At 37.9% G+C, this 18,346-nt stretch overlaps 1 protein-coding gene across 2 annotated transcripts in view; it reads left to right on the top strand.

The window, feature by feature from the left end:
• LOC126481180 (CREB-regulated transcription coactivator 1-like) overlaps positions 1 to 18,346 on the top strand; it is a 388,693-nt gene that overhangs the window by 210,107 nt on the left and 160,240 nt on the right. For both annotated transcript variants that reach the window (XM_050104753.1, XM_050104752.1), the window contains one exon: positions 5,418 to 5,660. In XM_050104753.1, coding sequence (XP_049960710.1) covers positions 5,418 to 5,660 — 243 coding nt within the window. The remainder of the gene's footprint in view (positions 1 to 5,417; positions 5,661 to 18,346) is intronic.

The following is an 18,346-nucleotide window of genomic DNA, read 5'->3' as shown; positions in this document are numbered from 1 at the left end:
GAATGTAACAAAATACCAGCTATTTTCATTTGAAAATATGGGTTTTGCTAACCACATCCTACTTGTGATTCATCATGTTCACTTTCCATCATTCATCATGCAAACCATTACCAAGAGCAGCGTGAAACATGAAAGCCAGAGACACCATAAGTGCCCTTATGAACCCCCCCCCCCCTCCCCCTCCAAACAATAGATTTCTGTTTATTTTCTATTTTGTTCAAGTATTTCCAAGTTTCATCTCTTGTGATGATGATGTATCCCAATTTTGCATTTCCTCAGCCGAATGTTTCAAGCATATCGTTACAATAATTGATACATGCATGACTTTGAGCTTCAGTAAAATTTTGTGGAACCATTGGAACAGACACTTTTCACAGCTGAATTTTCATGCAAAATAGAACATATTAAAATCTGTAGTGTACCTAAGGATGCTCCTCATAGTGTCTCATGTACCAATTGGATTCATTCATCTTGCACACAGCATTGATGTTTTTTTGAAACAAAATTTTGATTGATCTTCAGGAAACCCCAACAAAATTCTGCAAACCAACTGTAGAGAGTGTTTTTGAAGGATGGTTGGTTATCAAAAGTTGAACTAAGCAGTTAAAAACATTGTTATTGAGTAAAGTTTTAGTGAACATCATAAAAAATGTGTCCAATGATAATATTCATGTCAAATTTCTGCCCTTAAGAGGGTAAAATGAGATGTAAGTGACACTTTCAAGGAGGCCAATGACTGGGGGGGGGGGGGGGGAGGGAGGCTGTGTTTGTGTGTGTGTGTGTGTGTGTGTGTGTGTGTGTGTGTGTGTGTGTGTGTGTGGGTGGGTGGGTGGGTGGGTGTGGGTGGACTACTACTTGACCTTGCGAGTCCAATGTTTACTTGTGCATGCTTTTTCTGAAATTTTAAAAAGTGTCGCTACATAACGGGGCAAGGAGCAAAGATGGACAGTTTCGATGGTGAAATAGTGTGGTGGTAGAAAAATAAAATCTGTTGGTAAGCTTTAGAACTTTATTTAAGCTTATTAAATTGGGGAAGGGCAATTTTGGTGTAGACTAATACGTGTTGTTTTTATAGCATCTTTTTTTTCCACACTCACAGTTATTTAAGAAATATGGATAAATAATAATTGTAATGGGAGTCTTGTTAAAACCAAACACATTCTGCTTTACTTCAGAGCATTTTTCTTACAATTTTGTGTGCTAGTATCATGAAAGGTTCTCATGTTTTAGCTTACTACTAAAAACAGCATACAGTTACTATGATTACCCATAGTGTTTTCATTTATTTCATCATTCTTCACATTCTTCTACACATATAGGGTGGTACAAAAACCATTACCCATTGTAACCTAATTGAATACAAAGCAAACAGTTGGAATTGTGAAATAACCGGGAACTTTATTGATGCTTTAGGATTATTTATAACAATTTTCTCAACATTTCGTCAGATGACCTAAGATGCTTCATCATACATGTTTACAGTGTCATTTGTTGGAATCAATATCTTCAGAAGTGTTATAAATACCTTCTTTCAATTGTTTATCGTCCCATGCCATACAGTTTATCATTTTAGTGTTCTGGATAACTTATTGCAAAGCTTTAAACTTTCTTTCATCATTTATTGATGGCCTACCTGACCTGTGACAATCCACTGGAGATTCACTTTTCTCAAAATGTTTCCCGAAATTATAGGTTGCCTTCTCTGTTGGTGGAATGGTGTTGAAATAATTATTCCACTCATTTATTATTGAATTATAACTGCCTTTGCAACATGTTTTTATTGCATTTCTTTCATTAGGAAACATCTTTATAACAGGTTTGAATCAACAGTGAGCAGTCTGAGTTCTGTTTACTCATTTTGAGTGGTGAGGGGGGATCTGTAATAATAACTTGAGAGAAGATGAACTTCTTAGCCAAGATCACGTGTAAACAATGTTTATTGTCGATTACCAGTTTGAGTACCCGTGGTTTACCATCTTCAGATTTTGATGAAAGGTTATTGCACATCTCCTGTACCAGCTGTAGAAGTACTCTTTCTGAAACATTGCCAGGTATGTGAGGGACAAGATGAACAATGCAGCAGCAAGTCGAGGTTAAAACCACAGTATACGGAGTAATTCGCCAGATGCTTGTACTTGTACAACTGATATAGGAGACAAGCAATAACCTTTTATCGAGATCTGAAGATAGTAACCATGCTTTCTGAAAGTGCTAATTGACAATAAACGCTGTTTACAAGCAATTTTGGCTAAGTAGTTCATTTTCTCTCGAGAATTGTCGAGAGATGCTTGACTTAATAGCAGTGCATTCTGAAGTTCGTGTCAGTAATTACCTGAAAAAAAAGTAACAGTGCACTATGATGTTTGTATCTATAGTTTTCAAAAACCAAAAATATTGCTGTAATGTAAGTTAATTCTTACAAAGAAGAAAACAGCCACTGGCTGTTTGCTGTTTTCTTCTTTGTAAGAATTAACCTACATTAATTGTACACAGCCACAGTGTCACCATGTCAGTTTTAGACCAAATAGCATATTGCCTTAATGTTTTTACTGGGTTACAAGAGGTTCTGACTTTCAGCCCATCCCATATGTGGTAGGTTTTTGTGTCTGTTAATGTGCTGTCCCCATAAATCTACCACACTTGTAGAAAAATGTTAAGAATGACGTAAGAAATGAAAGGATTTTGAGCAATAATAGTAATTGTCTATTGTTTATAGTAGTAAGTTAAAGCATGAGAACTGTTCATCACCCTACCACAGAAAATTGTAAGGAAAACCAATATTCTTCCTGTGCACATTGAAGATGCTTTAAAATAAACTGATATGTGTTCTGGCTTAATAAAATTCTTATTACAGTCGCAAAACATTGTATTAACCTATATAACTTGAAAAATTACATCACAAGTGGAATGGTATGTTGCAGAATATCTGTCTTCGACAAAACTATGGGCACTGAACAAGTCACCTCTACCATAGAGAGTTTTGTAAATTTCTGGCATTGTGCCTTCTCATAAATGAAGGTAAAGATTGGTGTTCTGACAATCTTAATGCAAAATCTTGATGCAACCAGTGTGTGTAACAGTGCACACTTGTATATTACATAACTTGACTTAAATATTGTTAGAGCTATTATTATTAGTGGCACAGCTAGAGCAGAAAATGTTTTAATTCCACAAATCCCAATTATACTGATGGATTTTCCTTTCAGTGTGGCACTAAAAATTGCATTTGGAAATACCATAAATAAAGACCAAGGGCAAATACTCAAAAGTTGCCAATGTGCATTTAGAAAAACTGTATTTTCCTCTCTCATGTGGCATGCTCAAGTGTATCCAATCTACAAAGCATTTACATAATTGCGAAAGAAGGCAAGACCAAAATTATTGCACTAGAACTGTATTGACAAGATAGTGCAATAAATGATTGATAAGAACAAAAATGGTTGTAGTTTTTATATTTTTTTTTGTAAAGATTCGACATATGGAAAAATATTAGAATCTCATAAATTATGTATCAATATACCGGCACTATGTACACACACACACACACACACACACACACACACACACACACCTCTACACCATTATATAGCCAGATATTATAGTAGTAAGTTAAAGCATGAGAACTGTTCATCACCCTACCACAGAAAATTGTAAGGAAAACCAATATTCTTCCTGTGCACATTGAAGATGCTTTAAAATAAACTGATATGTGTTCTGGCTTAATAAAATTCTTATTACAGTCGCAAAACATTGTATTAACCTATATAACTTGAAAAATTACATCACAAGTGGAATGGTATGTTGCAGAATATCTGTCTTCGACAAAACTATGGGCACTGAACAAGTCACCTCTACCATAGAGAGTTTTGTAAATTTCTGGCATTGTGCCTTCTCATAAATGAAGGTAAAGATTGGTGTTCTGACAATCTTAATGCAAAATCTTGATGCAACCAGTGTGTGTAACAGTGCACACTTGTATATTACATAACTTGACTTAAATATTGTTAGAGCTATTATTATTAGTGGCACAGCTAGAGCAGAAAATGTTTTAATTCCACAAATCCCAATTATACTGATGGATTTTCCTTTCAGTGTGGCACTAAAAATTGCATTTGGAAATACCATAAATAAAGACCAAGGGCAAATACTCAAAAGTTGCCAATGTGCATTTAGAAAAACTGTATTTTCCTCTCTCATGTGGCATGCTCAAGTGTATCCAATCTACAAAGCATTTACATAATTGCGAAAGAAGGCAAGACCAAAATTATTGCACTAGAACTGTATTGACAAGATAGTGCAATAAATGATTGATAAGAACAAAAATGGTTGTAGTTTTTATATTTTTTTTTGTAAAGATTCGACATATGGAAAAATATTAGAATCTCATAAATTATGTATCAATATACCGGCACTATGTACACACACACACACACACACACACACACACACACACACACCTCTACACCATTATATAGCCAGATATTTGTAAACTGCTAGTGTGCTTATTCACCATCACACGTCATAACAAAACTACTAGTATCAATGCAGCTATGATTAAAGCTAGTATTTGCATAAATAAACCTGGATCATTATGGTTTTTGATAAAAAGAAATCAGATAGTCGGAAACATTTACCTTTTATTGTAGATATCTCTCAGTATTAAAGCAATCTGTGAAGTAAGGAGACAATTTTTAGTTGCCATTCGTTGAATACTTGTGAGTAATCAAAAAAATCATGTCATGTTGATTGTTCAAAACACATTGTGCCTTCTCTGAGAGCATGGAACTTTGCTGCTCATTCAGCTAAGATGGGATGAAGTAACTGTACAAGTGATAAGACTAGCAGGAGAGCCTCTTTAGAGATGGAATAGTAAGAGATAAATACTGACAGGCATAAGTTTTTAGCCAGGCCATGGGCCTATTAAGACAGCTAAACTGGTTAGTGTGTTACTGTGAAAGCTTTTAACTTAGTAATGAAAATTTCATAAATTTACAGTGAGTCTCTTGATTTAACGATTATTTGCATACTACGGCAAGAGAAAATCCATATATTTATGGATATTTGGGTGAATGCTATTGAAGTTTCCTGTTTTTCCCATTTTACATTTCTTTTCTCCAAGTGAAACACATTCTGGATGTTAATTTAGGGCTGTACTATCTTAACCGAGAATTTGGAAGGCTGTATAAACTTATAGCTCGATATCCATCCTCTCAGACTGTTGTTTCAGTAGCATGAAGATGACTGTATTTTTTATGTACTGTATATCATTAAATTAGTGTCACTTTCTTCACCAGAAATTCTTTCATATTTGCAGATCCGAGAGGTTCCTTTGTCGCCTTATTCACATTAGTCATATGGTGACTGGTTGGATATGCACTGTATTTTTTTCACATGCTCTGTTTAAATTTTTGTTTTAGGGTGTGACAGTTGATAGCACAACAGTACCACTGGACAACTTTTCCCAGCAGCAGGGCCAGTATATTTACCAGCAACCCCAGCAAGTACAACAGGCACAAGCACAGCCACCATCACCTCAGCAGCAGCAGCAGCAGCAAATGCAGCAGCAGACGCAACAACAGTCACCTCAACAACAGGCATCTCCACTTGGCAGTCCGAATCTTGTTTCAAATTCGAAGCCTATGCCATCTGTGAACCATGCAGTATGTATTTTCCATACAGTTTATGTAATACTTCTCATTGTGGCAACTATTGTGGGATTTGGTGTATTATTGTAGCAAGCTATTTGCTGAAGTGTCACCTTGCTTGTTGGATGGGTAAATTGCATATAAGCAGATTTTTAAACGTTATTATCTTCTGTAATATCTTTCAGTAAGAAACACAGTAACAGTCAGCTATGTCTGCTATCTTGCATCCCATTTATACTTGTTTGAGGTTTATGTGCAGTGAATTTCACAATTAAAAATAGAAAAATTTCTACCATTTCCACAAAATAAATTTCTGAACCACATGCTGTCTGTACGTGATTTGTTCTGCTTAAAGAAGCAATCAGCTGATTTTACAATCTCCAGATGGAAACAGTGATTATGAGTTAGCAGCCCATCCATGACAAGGCCATTATTTGTGAAGATTAAGTTTGGATTGGGTAAGGAAACTGGCTTTGTCCATTTCAAAGAAACCATCCTGGCATTTGCTTTAAGCAGTTCGGAGAAACTATGGAAATCCTAAATCAGGATGGCTGGGCTGTTGTTTAAATTACTGCCCTTCTGAATAAAAGTCCAGCTACTTGACCACTACACCATCTCGCTCTGTAGATACAGTTTGATTGAACTTGAAATTGTTTTGTTGTAGAATTGCACATTTTGCAACTTCTTTACATAGACATAGTTGTAGTGAACCCTCTTACATTTGTCTCCTTCTTCTTATTTTTTTATTATAAATCCAGCTTCTTCCCTTGATCAACATATTTTCAGAAAATAGTAAATATGCAATCATGAAACTAGATCAGTTTGAAAAGAGTAATTTTGTGAAAAGTCACTAAGAGGTACAGTTTAGAAACTAAGGTTTTTAACAGTGAAAACTGTACTTCTGAAAGCAATTGTATCATATTTTCCAGACTCGACAATTGCCTAAGAAAAAGTAGTGGAAACCCTATGAATTTTTTGTTATATATTTCAGTCTCGGATCACTAAGGTGATATATCATTATGGGTTTTGACTTACTACCAGTTCATCATCAGAGGATCTGGTTAAAAAGTAAGGAAAAAAGAGGAGGGCAAAATTGTAGAAAACTAAAATGACAACTAGATTAACTTGCATTTATCAAGTGAGGCTGCAGAAAAAGGAACCTCAACAAAGGAAAAAAAGCCAAAATAAAGAAGAGACATTGTAAAATGTAAAAAATACTGCATTTACCTGGATTACTGCTCATCAATCCGTGGTGGGGATAATATGCAACCACTTGGAAGCAACTGGGCCATTTGGAGTACCAACAACAGAGTATTTCCTGAGTATTCTTGTTCTCTTTAGGATATTGCAACTCTGTTGGAAGAGGATTAAGTGTTTTTGTATTTTCTTGTAGGTCGTCTGTCGTATCAGTTCCTCTTTTTAGTACCTCTTGCAGAACTTGACTGAAGGAACACATCCAAGCTAGACATAGCTTCATTCAGTCTTGGAATGCCAGCTCCTTGTGTAAAGCACTTTAGCTTGATGGCTGTACTGGTTCTCTTGGAACCATTTCTATTTTGAACTATCACATTGACACTGCATGGAATCCTGTTTTAAAATATTCTATACTGCTGTTCATCAGTACTCAATAACGTCAATGTTTCACATCTGTCAGTTAAAACTTGCATGATTATGGCCATGATACTTTTAATATAAGCTTTTTGTTTAACACCAGGGAGTCCAGTGACATCTTATATGTAAGGAAACAACTGTTTCCACTTAAACTGTGCAGTTTTATTTCAGTTGTCATGAAATTTCTCATTTAACCCCTTAAGCACTTGCATTGTGTCAGAATGACCCAAGAGATTTTTAATTTTTTGCTTAATTTCTCTGGCATGTGATCTTATGATATATGCCGGGGGCATGTACGAGGGTCACTCCAAAAGAAATGCACACTATTTTTGTAAAAATACAGTTTTCATTCTGCATGTGTGAAAGTTTTACAGTGTATAGATACATCCTTCCTGCTTGTTTTCAAACTTAGTTCAACCTGTTCCCGTGAGTGGCGCTGTCACAGCATGTCTTAAAGATGGCTGCTACACTTGACGTTCGTCAGAAGCAATGTGCTGTCTTAGAATTCCTGTGCTGTGAAAACGAGACAGTGGGAAACGTCCACAAGAGGTTGAAAAAGGTGTATGGAGATGCTGCTGTCGGTCGCAGAACAGTTAGTTGGTGGGGAAGCAGGTTACGTGATGAAAGCGGGCACGGCAATATTGAGGATTCTCCTCGCAGTGGCAGGCCTTGTACTGCACACACTCCAGACAATGTGCAGAGAGTTAATGAATTGGTGACTGCTGACCGGCACATCACAGTGAACGAATTTCCACGCTACATTGGGATAGGGGAAGGAAGTGTTTGCAGAATACTGACAGTGTTGGCATTAAAAAAGGTTTGTGCCAGGTGGGTTCCCAGGATGTTGACAGTGGCTCACAAAGAAACAAGAAAAACAGTATGCAGCGAACTTTTGGAACAGTACGAGAACGGTGGAGATGAATTTCTTGGAAGAATTGTGACAGGTGATGAAACATGACTCCATCATTTTTCACCAGAGACTAAGAGGCAATCAATGGAGTGTCATCATGCAAATTCACCCAAGGAAAAAAAAATTTAAAATCACGCCTTCTGCTGGAAAAGTTATGGCTACGATGTTTTTAGATTCTGAAGGACTCTTGCTTGTGGACATATTGCCAAGTGGAACCACCATAAATTCTGATGCATATGTGACGACACTGAAGAAACTTTAAGCTTGACTGAGTCATGTTCGACCACATCGGCAAAAGCAGGATGTTTTGCTGTTGCACGACAATGCGCGGCCACCTGTAAGTCAAAAAACCATGGAAGCGATCACAAAACTCGGATGGACAACACTGAAACACGCGCCTTACAGTGCTGACCTGGCTCCATGTGACTATCATCTCTTTGGGAAACTGAAAGACTCTCTTTGTGGAACAAGGTTTGAAGATGATGACTCCCTTGTGCACGCTGCCAAACAGTGGCTCCAACAGGTTGCTCCAGAATTTTACCATGTGGGTATATAGGCACTGGTTCCAAGATGGCGTAAGGCAGTTGAGAGGGATGGAAATTATGTGGAGAAATGAAAATATTGTTCCTAAAGGATGTGTCCACACACTGTAAAACTTTCTAACATATAGAATAAAAGACGGATTTTTAAAAAAAAATAGTGTGCATTTCTTTTGGAGTGATCCTCGTATTTTCTTTTATTGTTGAGCTGTTTCAGATAACGTATATGGAGACATTCTTGGCTTCATTGTTTTACGTATTGTGCGTCTGACCCGACACGACTATTGGTGTTCTGACATGACATGAGTGTTCGGTTTCCACTGTTTTTGCACCTCTAACTTGATACGTGTGTGTGTTCATAAAATACTGAGGCTAGAAAGGGTTCGAATAAGTGTATTGATTTTTTTTCTGTGTGAGTAAATCAAATTACCAATCAATTTTATTTTTGTATTATATTTTCTTCTCTTAGTCAAAAGGAAAATGATAGGACTGTTCTTATTTGCTGACACTGTCCTCCTTGTGGCTTCACAACCCTGTGTGGATCTTTGCCTTCTTAACAATTTCCTTCCATTTTTCTCTCTCATTTACTTTCCTTCTCCATCCACTGATTCTTTTTTTCTTTTCCATGTCATCCAGCCATCACTTACGTGATCATCCTTTCAATTTTCTTCCTGTAGATTTCCACTGGAAGATCTTCTTTGTAGTTATTGTGTCCTCTATCATTAGGACATGTCCCAGACAGGCTATTGTTTTACTTCATAGTAGCCTTACAATATCAACTCTCTGTATGAGATGATCCAACTTGTAATTGGTCCTTGCTCTCCAGGAACCTTAATTATTTCAGGTCCTCCCTCCATAAATTTTCTGTAGTATTCTTCATTCAAATGCTCAGAGTCATTTTTCATCAGTGCTGGTTAGTGTCCATACTTCACATCCATTTTTGACCACTGGCCTAATCATGACCTTATATATATTGTCATTTTGAACTGCCTGTTCACCACCCCCAAGGTCATGTGCTTTTTAAATGTATGATAATACCTGTTACTACCTAATATGCGGGCTTTTAGAAAATCAAAATCTACTGCTGACAATCTACCCAGGTTACTGTCCCCTATTCTACGGAATTTTGCACATTTAGTTTTGGATTTGTTAATTGCTAGTTCCCTATACTGTGTGGCTTCTTTCATTTCTGTCACTACTCTCTCCAATGACATTCTTTGTCTACTAATAACTGCAATGTGATTAGCATATACAGCCAACTGTGTGGTTCTTATACTATGTGTCCAGATATTTGCAGTTTTCATATAATTGCTTCAAAGCTCAAATTGGAAAGCATTGTGGAAATAGCATCATCTTGTCTAACTCCTTCATTGATAGTGAACAGTCAGTTAATTCCCCATCTACTCTCACCATTGCCTTTGAACCTGCCTGTGTTGCCTTAATAACCGAAATATACTTGGATGGTATGCCAAGCAGTTTTATATCTTCTAACATCTCTTCCCTATTTAGACTATCAAAGGCCTGCTTGAAGTCCACGTAGGTATTGCTGAGTTTTGCTGACACAGAATGCTTAAAATATTGATTGATGAAGAAATTATTACCTTGACAACAATGCCAAGGATCTGTGTGACAGTTATCGGACTTTGAAGAGGACAGTGTTGAAGAAAGTGTGCACAATACTGATTCAGACATTTCTGCCGCTTGTAGTGATAAATCAGTGATTGAAACACTACTATTATTTTTTTCTGAACAGATATGGTAAAACCAAGTGGAACAGCCAGCCATTTAGTTGAAAGGGCTGTGCTAAAAAGCCTGGAGGTCAAGGCACAGCAGATGGAACAAAGACACCAGAGGAAGCCTTCCTTCATTTCAACAAGCATATAATTGGCAAATTGGTTATGTACACTATAAAAATTGGCACAAATTTTGAGAGGAGGCATGATGCTGAAGTTACAGATTGATTTGAAATAGAAGCATTCCTTGACACTGCTGCTTGCTGGAACCTAGAGAGCTTCACTTTATTCAGTTTGATAATGCCTGTGACTGAGATGAGAGTAAGAAGTCTGACAAGTTGGGTGCGGATCATGAATTACTGGTACTAATATGGAAAAACTTTATGAAAGTTTATAATGCAGCAGAATATTTGATGATTGATGAGCAATTCATTCCATTCCGGGGTCATTGCTCATTTACACAGTATTTGAAGGGGAAAAAAAGAATGCTAAAAGTATTTTCCATAGTAGATTCTAGATGCTGTAGTAGATTCTAGAACACTCTACTTGGACACAGTTGAGGAATATGCAGGAATGCAACCTGATTGTCCATTCCAGCAGTGTAATAGTCCTGTAGATATTGTTCAACGTCTTTTTGCTCATGTTAGAGACTCAGTAAGGAACATAAATGTTAATAACCTGTTATACAAGTGTACAACTTGCGAGAACATTGCTGCACATGAAGCTGACTTTAATGGAAACATCACAAAAAAATAAGCATGACGCAGCTGCTAAGTTCCTGTCCAGTAAAGAGAAGAAGATAAGTTCAAGTTATCTGATAAAAATTAGAAATTGTGACTTTCTACACTTGCACTAAGGGAGCAGTGGGCACTTGTAACCAGCTATGCAGCAGCTATAGTGTTGGTTGAAAAAACAAGGGCATCCATTTTCTAAATGTCTGTGCATTAAATTCATATGTCATTTACAAGATGAATGCTAGTCAGAAGGTACAATGAAGAATATTTCTGAAGGAGATAACAGACAAACTTATCATGAAGAGTGTTGTCAGGGAAATTGGTAATAGCCATATGTCCTGCAATGTTAGATAGCGAAAAGAATTGTTTCTGGTGATCAGAGGTATGGAAGTACCATAGCAGCAGGATCAGCAACATCAAATATGCAAGGGAACGGGATCTGGACTAGCACTGCATGAATGGAATAGATGATACAGCTGCCCAAGCACAAGCAAAAATGAGCATTCAACAGTGTGTGCTACTTGGGACAGGCATTCAAAGTGCATACCAAAGTTATCTGCACAAAACGCTTAGCTCACTGAAATATTTTGACAGTAAAAAAGCTTTGTATTATGGTAACTGAACTTCCGTCGGTTCTTGGTAGAACAACATTATGATAAATGAAAAGCACTAGTGGCAATACTCAGTTAATGTCTAAAGATGGCCGTGTAAGCCAAAAACTGGTTAACGCAATAAAAGTATTACTGTAGAACAAAAGTAAACTAGTGCTTTTCATTTATGAAGCTTTATATTATTAATGTATAGCATTTTTTAATATTAGGTTATTTTCCTTTGTTCAGCAAATCATAAATCACAGTGTCATTAAGTGGTGTTAAATACTGGCTGTTTTTATTCATTTATGTTCAAAGATTGGCCATAAATAATAACATTTCTTTTTTTATAAGGCTAGACTTACATATTCAGCTCATTTGTGACTGGGTCAGCTACACCCGATGTGGGTACTTCAGTTACTTCTTGTCACACAAGTACTTAAGGGTTACTGTTAGATCCCAGATAGTAAAGATACTGTATAAGTTCTAAATGAAAACCTGCTTCTGACAATTTATTTTATTTATTATTTCCTTTCCTAATGAAGATGCTGTACATAATTTTCAGTTGTTAGCAAGATTTCTGGGATATATAGCTGCTTCACCTCACTCACTGTTCTCTCTGAAGAGATATTCTTTGCACTAATGATTAACATGCATTAGCATAAGTACTTACACATTTGAATTGTGCCTATATAACAAAATACTTTCATTGTAAAGCATTGTCTGAATCCATTACTGTACTGAACAGAGTATTTAAATCTCCATCATCTCCCACTGCAGCCTTGCAGTCAGCCAAGGTTGCTTGAATGAGTGAAATTTATTTTATGGTATGTTAAATTGTAATATAGCTGCCATCTTAAGTCAGTTGAATGCCTGATTGAAGTTCACTTAGAGGTTATAAAGTTCAGTATTGTATTAAAATGCTTTTCCATGTATTTGCCTCAGGAAAAAATCTGATCTCTTTGTTGACTCACTAGGCACTTTTTGAATCATCAGTCATGTAACTAGTTTGATGTCGCCCACCACGAATTCTTCTCCTGTGCCATTGTCCTCATCTCAGAGTATCACTTGAACCCTATGTTCTCTATTATTTGTGAACATTTCCAGTCTCTGTCTTCCCCTACAGATTTTACCTATCTGACTTGCCTCTTAATATCATGGAAGTTATTCCCCTGATGTTGTAACGCATCTTCTGTCAACTTGTCCCTTCTTATCAGTGCTTTCCATATATTCCTCTCTTCACTGATTCTGCAATGAATGTTCTTGATCCTTATCATATCAGTCCACCTGTTTTTCAGATTCCTTCTTTAGCCCCACATCTCAAATGCTTGCATTCTCCAGTTTTCCTACTGTATCATACAATGCTGCCCTCCAAATGAACATTCTCAGAATTTTTTTTTCTCAAGTTATGGCTGTGTTGATACTAACAGACTTCTTTTGACCATGAACACCCTCTTTACCTGTGCTAGTCTGATTTTTATGTCCTCCTTGCTTCGCCTGTCATGAGTTATTTTGCTTCCAAGGTAGAAATAGTGCTTAACTTTGTCTACTTCTTGATTACCAATTTTGATTGTAAGCTTCTCAGTATCCTCATTTCCCCTATTTCTCATTAGTTTTGTCTTTTTCCAGTTTACTCTCAATGCATATTCTGTACTCATTAAACTGCTCATTCCATTAAACAGATCCTATAATTATTCCTCATCCTCACTGAGGATAGCAATGTCTTAAGTGAACCTTATTATTTATATTCTTTCACCCTGAATTTCCCACTCTTGAACCTTTCTTTCATTTCCATCATTACTTCTTTGACATATACATTCAACAACAGGGGCAAAAGACTGCACCCCATTGTAAACCCTTGTTTAATCCAAGCACTTTTTTCTTGGTCTTCCCGCTCTTAATGTTGCCTCTTGGTTCTTGTACATATTGTATATTACTCATCTTTCCCAATGGGTTACTCCTACTTCTCTCAGAATTTTGAACACCTTGTACCATTTTACATTGTCAAACACTTTTTTCAGATCAACAAAACCTATGAACAGATCTAGATTTTTCTGCAGTCTTGCTTCCATTATCAAGCACAATGTCAAGACTGACTCTCTGGTGCCTTTACCTTTCCTAAAGCCAAACTGATCTTCATCTAACAGATCCTCAGTTTTCTTTTCCATTCGTCCATATATTATTCTTGTCAGCAACTTAAATGCATGAGCTGTCATCTGAGTGTGTGTTAGTTCTCACATTTATCAGCTGTAGGGAATATTTTTCAAAAGTCTAATGGTGTGTCGCCACTCTCATAGATTCTACACACAAACATGAATAGTCAATTTGTTAATGCTTCTGCCACTGATTTTAGAAATTTTGGTGGAATGCTATCCAACCCTCCTGTCTTATTTATTTTTATGTCATCCAGAGTTCTTTAAAATTCTGACTTAAATACTGGATCCCCTGTGTCTTCCATCTTGACTCAAATTTCTTCTTCTATGATATCATTGGACAATTCCTCCCCCTCGTAGATGCATTCAATGTACTCTTTCCACCTGTCCACTCTCTTCTCTGTGTTAACAATGGAATTTCTGTTGTGCTCTTAATGTTGTTGCACTGCTTTTGATTTCACTGTAAGCTGTTTTGACTCTTCTATATGCTGAGTCAGTCCTTCCAGTTATTATTTCTTTTTTGATTTCTTCACATTTTTCCTGTAGCCATTTTGCCTTGGCTTCCATGCATTTGCTATTTATTACATTCCTAAGTGATTGATTTATATTCCTGTCTGCCTGTCTTTCCCTGAAAATTTATGTGCTTCCTTCTTTCATTGATCAATTGAAGTGGCTTAAAATCTTGCTAATATTCTTCCAAAACAAATTTCCATTGTGTAACTAACCTATTATGGAAAATACTAGATAAAATTGTGTAGGTTGCATTCTGTCAGGTAGTGCCTTGGCAACTGGAGCAGCAAGGCTATCCCCTTTCTTACATACTGTTTCAACCCACACCTAACTCCACTCTTCTGGAATACTTTCATGATTCCATATAAACTTAAAAAGTTTATGTATTTGTTTGTGGAGAGCAGTTCCACACATTGTTCAACCAGTTACTTCATTATTTGTTGGTGCTTTATAATTTTGTGCAAGTGAATGTACTGTAGAAAAAAAATTATAAAGTGGCCTCCTCTGTCTGTAGTCTTTCATGGAATAGACTAGCTGCTCATTCCTTTAAAGGTATGTTTTCATATATCCAGAATGGCTTGTTTGTCTGCAAGATATATTATCCTTACACACTTACATCTCAGGTTTCTATTCTTTAGTTGGCTCTTTTATTTTGTTGTAAACATTTTAATCTTGCTTCCTATCTACAGTCATCATACCACCATAATTTTAAGTCTCCTTGTTCCCCGCAGTATTTCATTTTTTTCCAATGGAATTTACATTTTAATAGATTGATTCTTTGCCCATATGATCCCCAGCATTGCCTTTAACTCAGGTCTCCATCTGTTCCATTATTCTGTCACTATGGACCTGTCTAAGTTATATTTTTTAAATTGCATTATTGTTTCCATTGATGACCAGTGCAAGTTTTTGCTTCTTTGTGCTCCAATTCAGTAATGATCTTAATAAGGATCAGCATCTATGAAAATATCCTCATGTTCTATATAAGATGCCCACCTATTAGGTAGTAATAAATGATATGTTGCATTTGTTTCATTCTTTCCTGTAATTTTTCTGTTGTAAACAGATGGTTACTGTTGTCTATCTGTTTGTGGCAGCAAAATGAGCGATCCTGACTTCTGTTGATACATATTGAAAGCTTTTTCATTGCTCAGTTGGAAGTTATAGTTCCCAAGGACTATATCACAGTTGTATGTAGGTATTTGGTCACATATCTTCTGTAACTAATCATATAAATAGCCTATAACATTTCAGCTGAGTCTTCTGTTGGGCATATGTGTTCATAGAGGTCATTTTATGAAGTTCTCTGTGATAAGCCAAAGTACATATTTTATTTTATAGCAGCAACAATAGCAGGAAAAGGATATATTGTACTCACCATAAGGAAGAGTTGCAAACAGGCACAACGAAAAGACTGTTACACATTATGCGCGCGCGCAGGGCCTAGAGAGTACCAGGCACAGCTTGTGGTGGTGGGGTGTGGGAGGAGTAGGAAATTGTAGGGGAAAGGGAAAAAACGGGAATAACAAAAGGAAAGGAGCAGGGAAGGAGATAGGACAGGTGGGTACATTGGTAGAGGGTACTGCACAAAGAGGGTGAGGGAATGTGAAATGGAGGAGATGATAGGACAAGGGGGTGGATACAATTGGGTGGAGGGGTGGGGTATAGTAGATTACCATAGGTTGAGGCTGGGATAATTTCAGAAGCATAGTATATGTTGTCAGGATAACTCCCACCTGTGTAGTATAACTCTCATCTGCACAATTCAGGAAAGCTGGAGGAGAGGATCCAGATGACCCAAATTGGGAAGCAGCCATTGAAATCAAGCCTGTTATGTTCAGCTGCATATTGTGCAACAGGGTGGTCTACTCTGCTCTTGGCCACAGTTTGCTGGTGGCTGTTCATCCTGATGGACAGGTGATTAGTCATGCCAATATAAAAAGCTGTGCAAAAGTTTCAGCAGAGCTGGTATACAACGTGGCAGCTTTCACAGATGGCCCAGCAAAGATAAGCCTGTGACAGGACTGGAATAGGAAGTGCTGGGTAGGTGGATTATGCAGGTCTTGAACTAGTGTCTTCCACAGAGATATTATCCCTATGGTAAGGGATTAAGGTTACAAGTGGCCTAGGGATGGAGTAGGATGTGAAGGTTGGGTGGGCAGCAGAACACCTTGTTAGGAGGGTTGGGGAAGATCTTGGTTAGAATGTCCCTCATTCCAGGGCATGATGATAAATAAACACACTATGGTTGTAAATCAATGAGGATAGGGTGTCTTTGCTCTAATTCCAGATCATGTCACCAATGAACCTGAACGAGACCAGGGGATATGGGGTTTTGGGAGGCTAGGGAGGTTCCCTCTAGATCACCCATAAGCAGGTTAGCATAAGAGGATGCCATGTGGGTGTTCATGGCTGTGCTGTGGATTTGTTTGTATACCTTCCCTCAAAGGCAGAAGTGAATATGTGTTTGGATAAAATTAGGTGAATGAGGAAGGAGGTAGTGCGTTTGGAGTCTTGAGGGATGTTGGGAGATGTAGTGTTAAACAGCAGCAAGACCATGGACATGAGGGATTTTGGTGTATAGGGAAGTGGTGTCAGCAGCGACCAGTAGGGAAACAGAAGGTAAAGGGGTGGGGATGGTGGAGAGACGGTGAAAGAATTGGTGGTATCTTTGACATGAGGAGCTAGAGTACAGATAATTCGTTGGAGATGTTCATCTGTGGGGACCAAAATCCTCCCAGTGCGGGCACAACAACCAGCTACAGTGGAGTGTACATGAGTTTGGTTTTGTTAATTTTGGGAAGGATATAGAGAGTGGGTGTCTGGGATGTCATAGGGGTGAGGAGGAAAATGGATTCAGGGGAGAGATTCTGGGAAAGTCAGTCTTTAAGCAGAGATTGGAGGTTGTATTGGACTTCTGGGATTTGATAACTTTAGCAGAGTTTATAAGTGGAGTAGTCAGACAGTTGTAGAGGCCGTTCTGCCAGGTTGCCATTGCAACTCACCACAATGGTGGTGGAGTCTTTGTCTGCAGTGAGGATGGTTAGTTTAGGATCTGTTTAGAGACACTGTAGGGCTTTCCTTTCTTCTGCTAACCGTTTGCCACAGGAATCATATCTCTGTGGATGATCGGCTGCAAGACCTTCCCAGCCCAGCCAACCAGCATTTCCTATTCCAGTCCTGTCAAAGGCTTGTCCTACCCTGTCAAAGGCTGGTATTGTTAGGAAGGGACCTGGGGATGGTTAGTGAGGTCAAGCTGGAGGTGGGGAATTCCTGCAAGGTGACCTGGGGGTGGTTGTGTTTGAGGGATGCAGGATAACAGTTGGATGGTGTGAATTGGGAGAGGCAGTGTTCAATGTTGGAATTTGGTTTGCCTTGGTTTGTAGGCCTTTATGGCAAAGAAGTGTTTCCATTGCTGGGATCGTAACAAGGAGAGTAGGTCTTTGAAAAGTCCAACATTGTAGGACTGATGATTTTGGTGTAAAGATTAAAAACAGTGTTCCAGTATTGCTTAGGGGGTCTGTATTTGGAGTGTTGATAGGGAGTTTTGGTGATGTGGCAAGTTGAAAGGGTCTGCTAGGTAGGGTCTGGGTGCTGTGAAGGGTTAAAAAGGAGGAACACTGTGGGTGGGATAGGGGTTGGATAGTGGTGTCCCAAGATGGCAGTAGGATATCAGCAGGTTGGATAATTTATGGAGGTGGTCTCTGGAGTACTCTTCTAGATGCTGGAGAGTAAGGGATTCAGTTTCAGACTTCTGATTCATGTTGTAGGGATTGCACAGTAGTATTATCTTGTGGGGATAGTAGAGATGGTTTTAAGATATCTCTGCCATGGAAATGTGTTTTTGTAGTCCAGGTTCATGAGGAACAGGGACTGACAGAGTCTGAAAAGTTGAAGGTTGTTGTGAAAGGAGGGGTAGGA

This window comes from Schistocerca serialis, chromosome 5, assembly GCF_023864345.2.
Source record: "Schistocerca serialis cubense isolate TAMUIC-IGC-003099 chromosome 5, iqSchSeri2.2, whole genome shotgun sequence".
Lineage (NCBI taxonomy): Eukaryota > Metazoa > Arthropoda > Insecta > Orthoptera > Acrididae > Schistocerca > Schistocerca serialis.
Note: the sequence above shows the minus strand (reverse complement) of the source record. Positions and strands in the feature narration are given on the sequence as shown.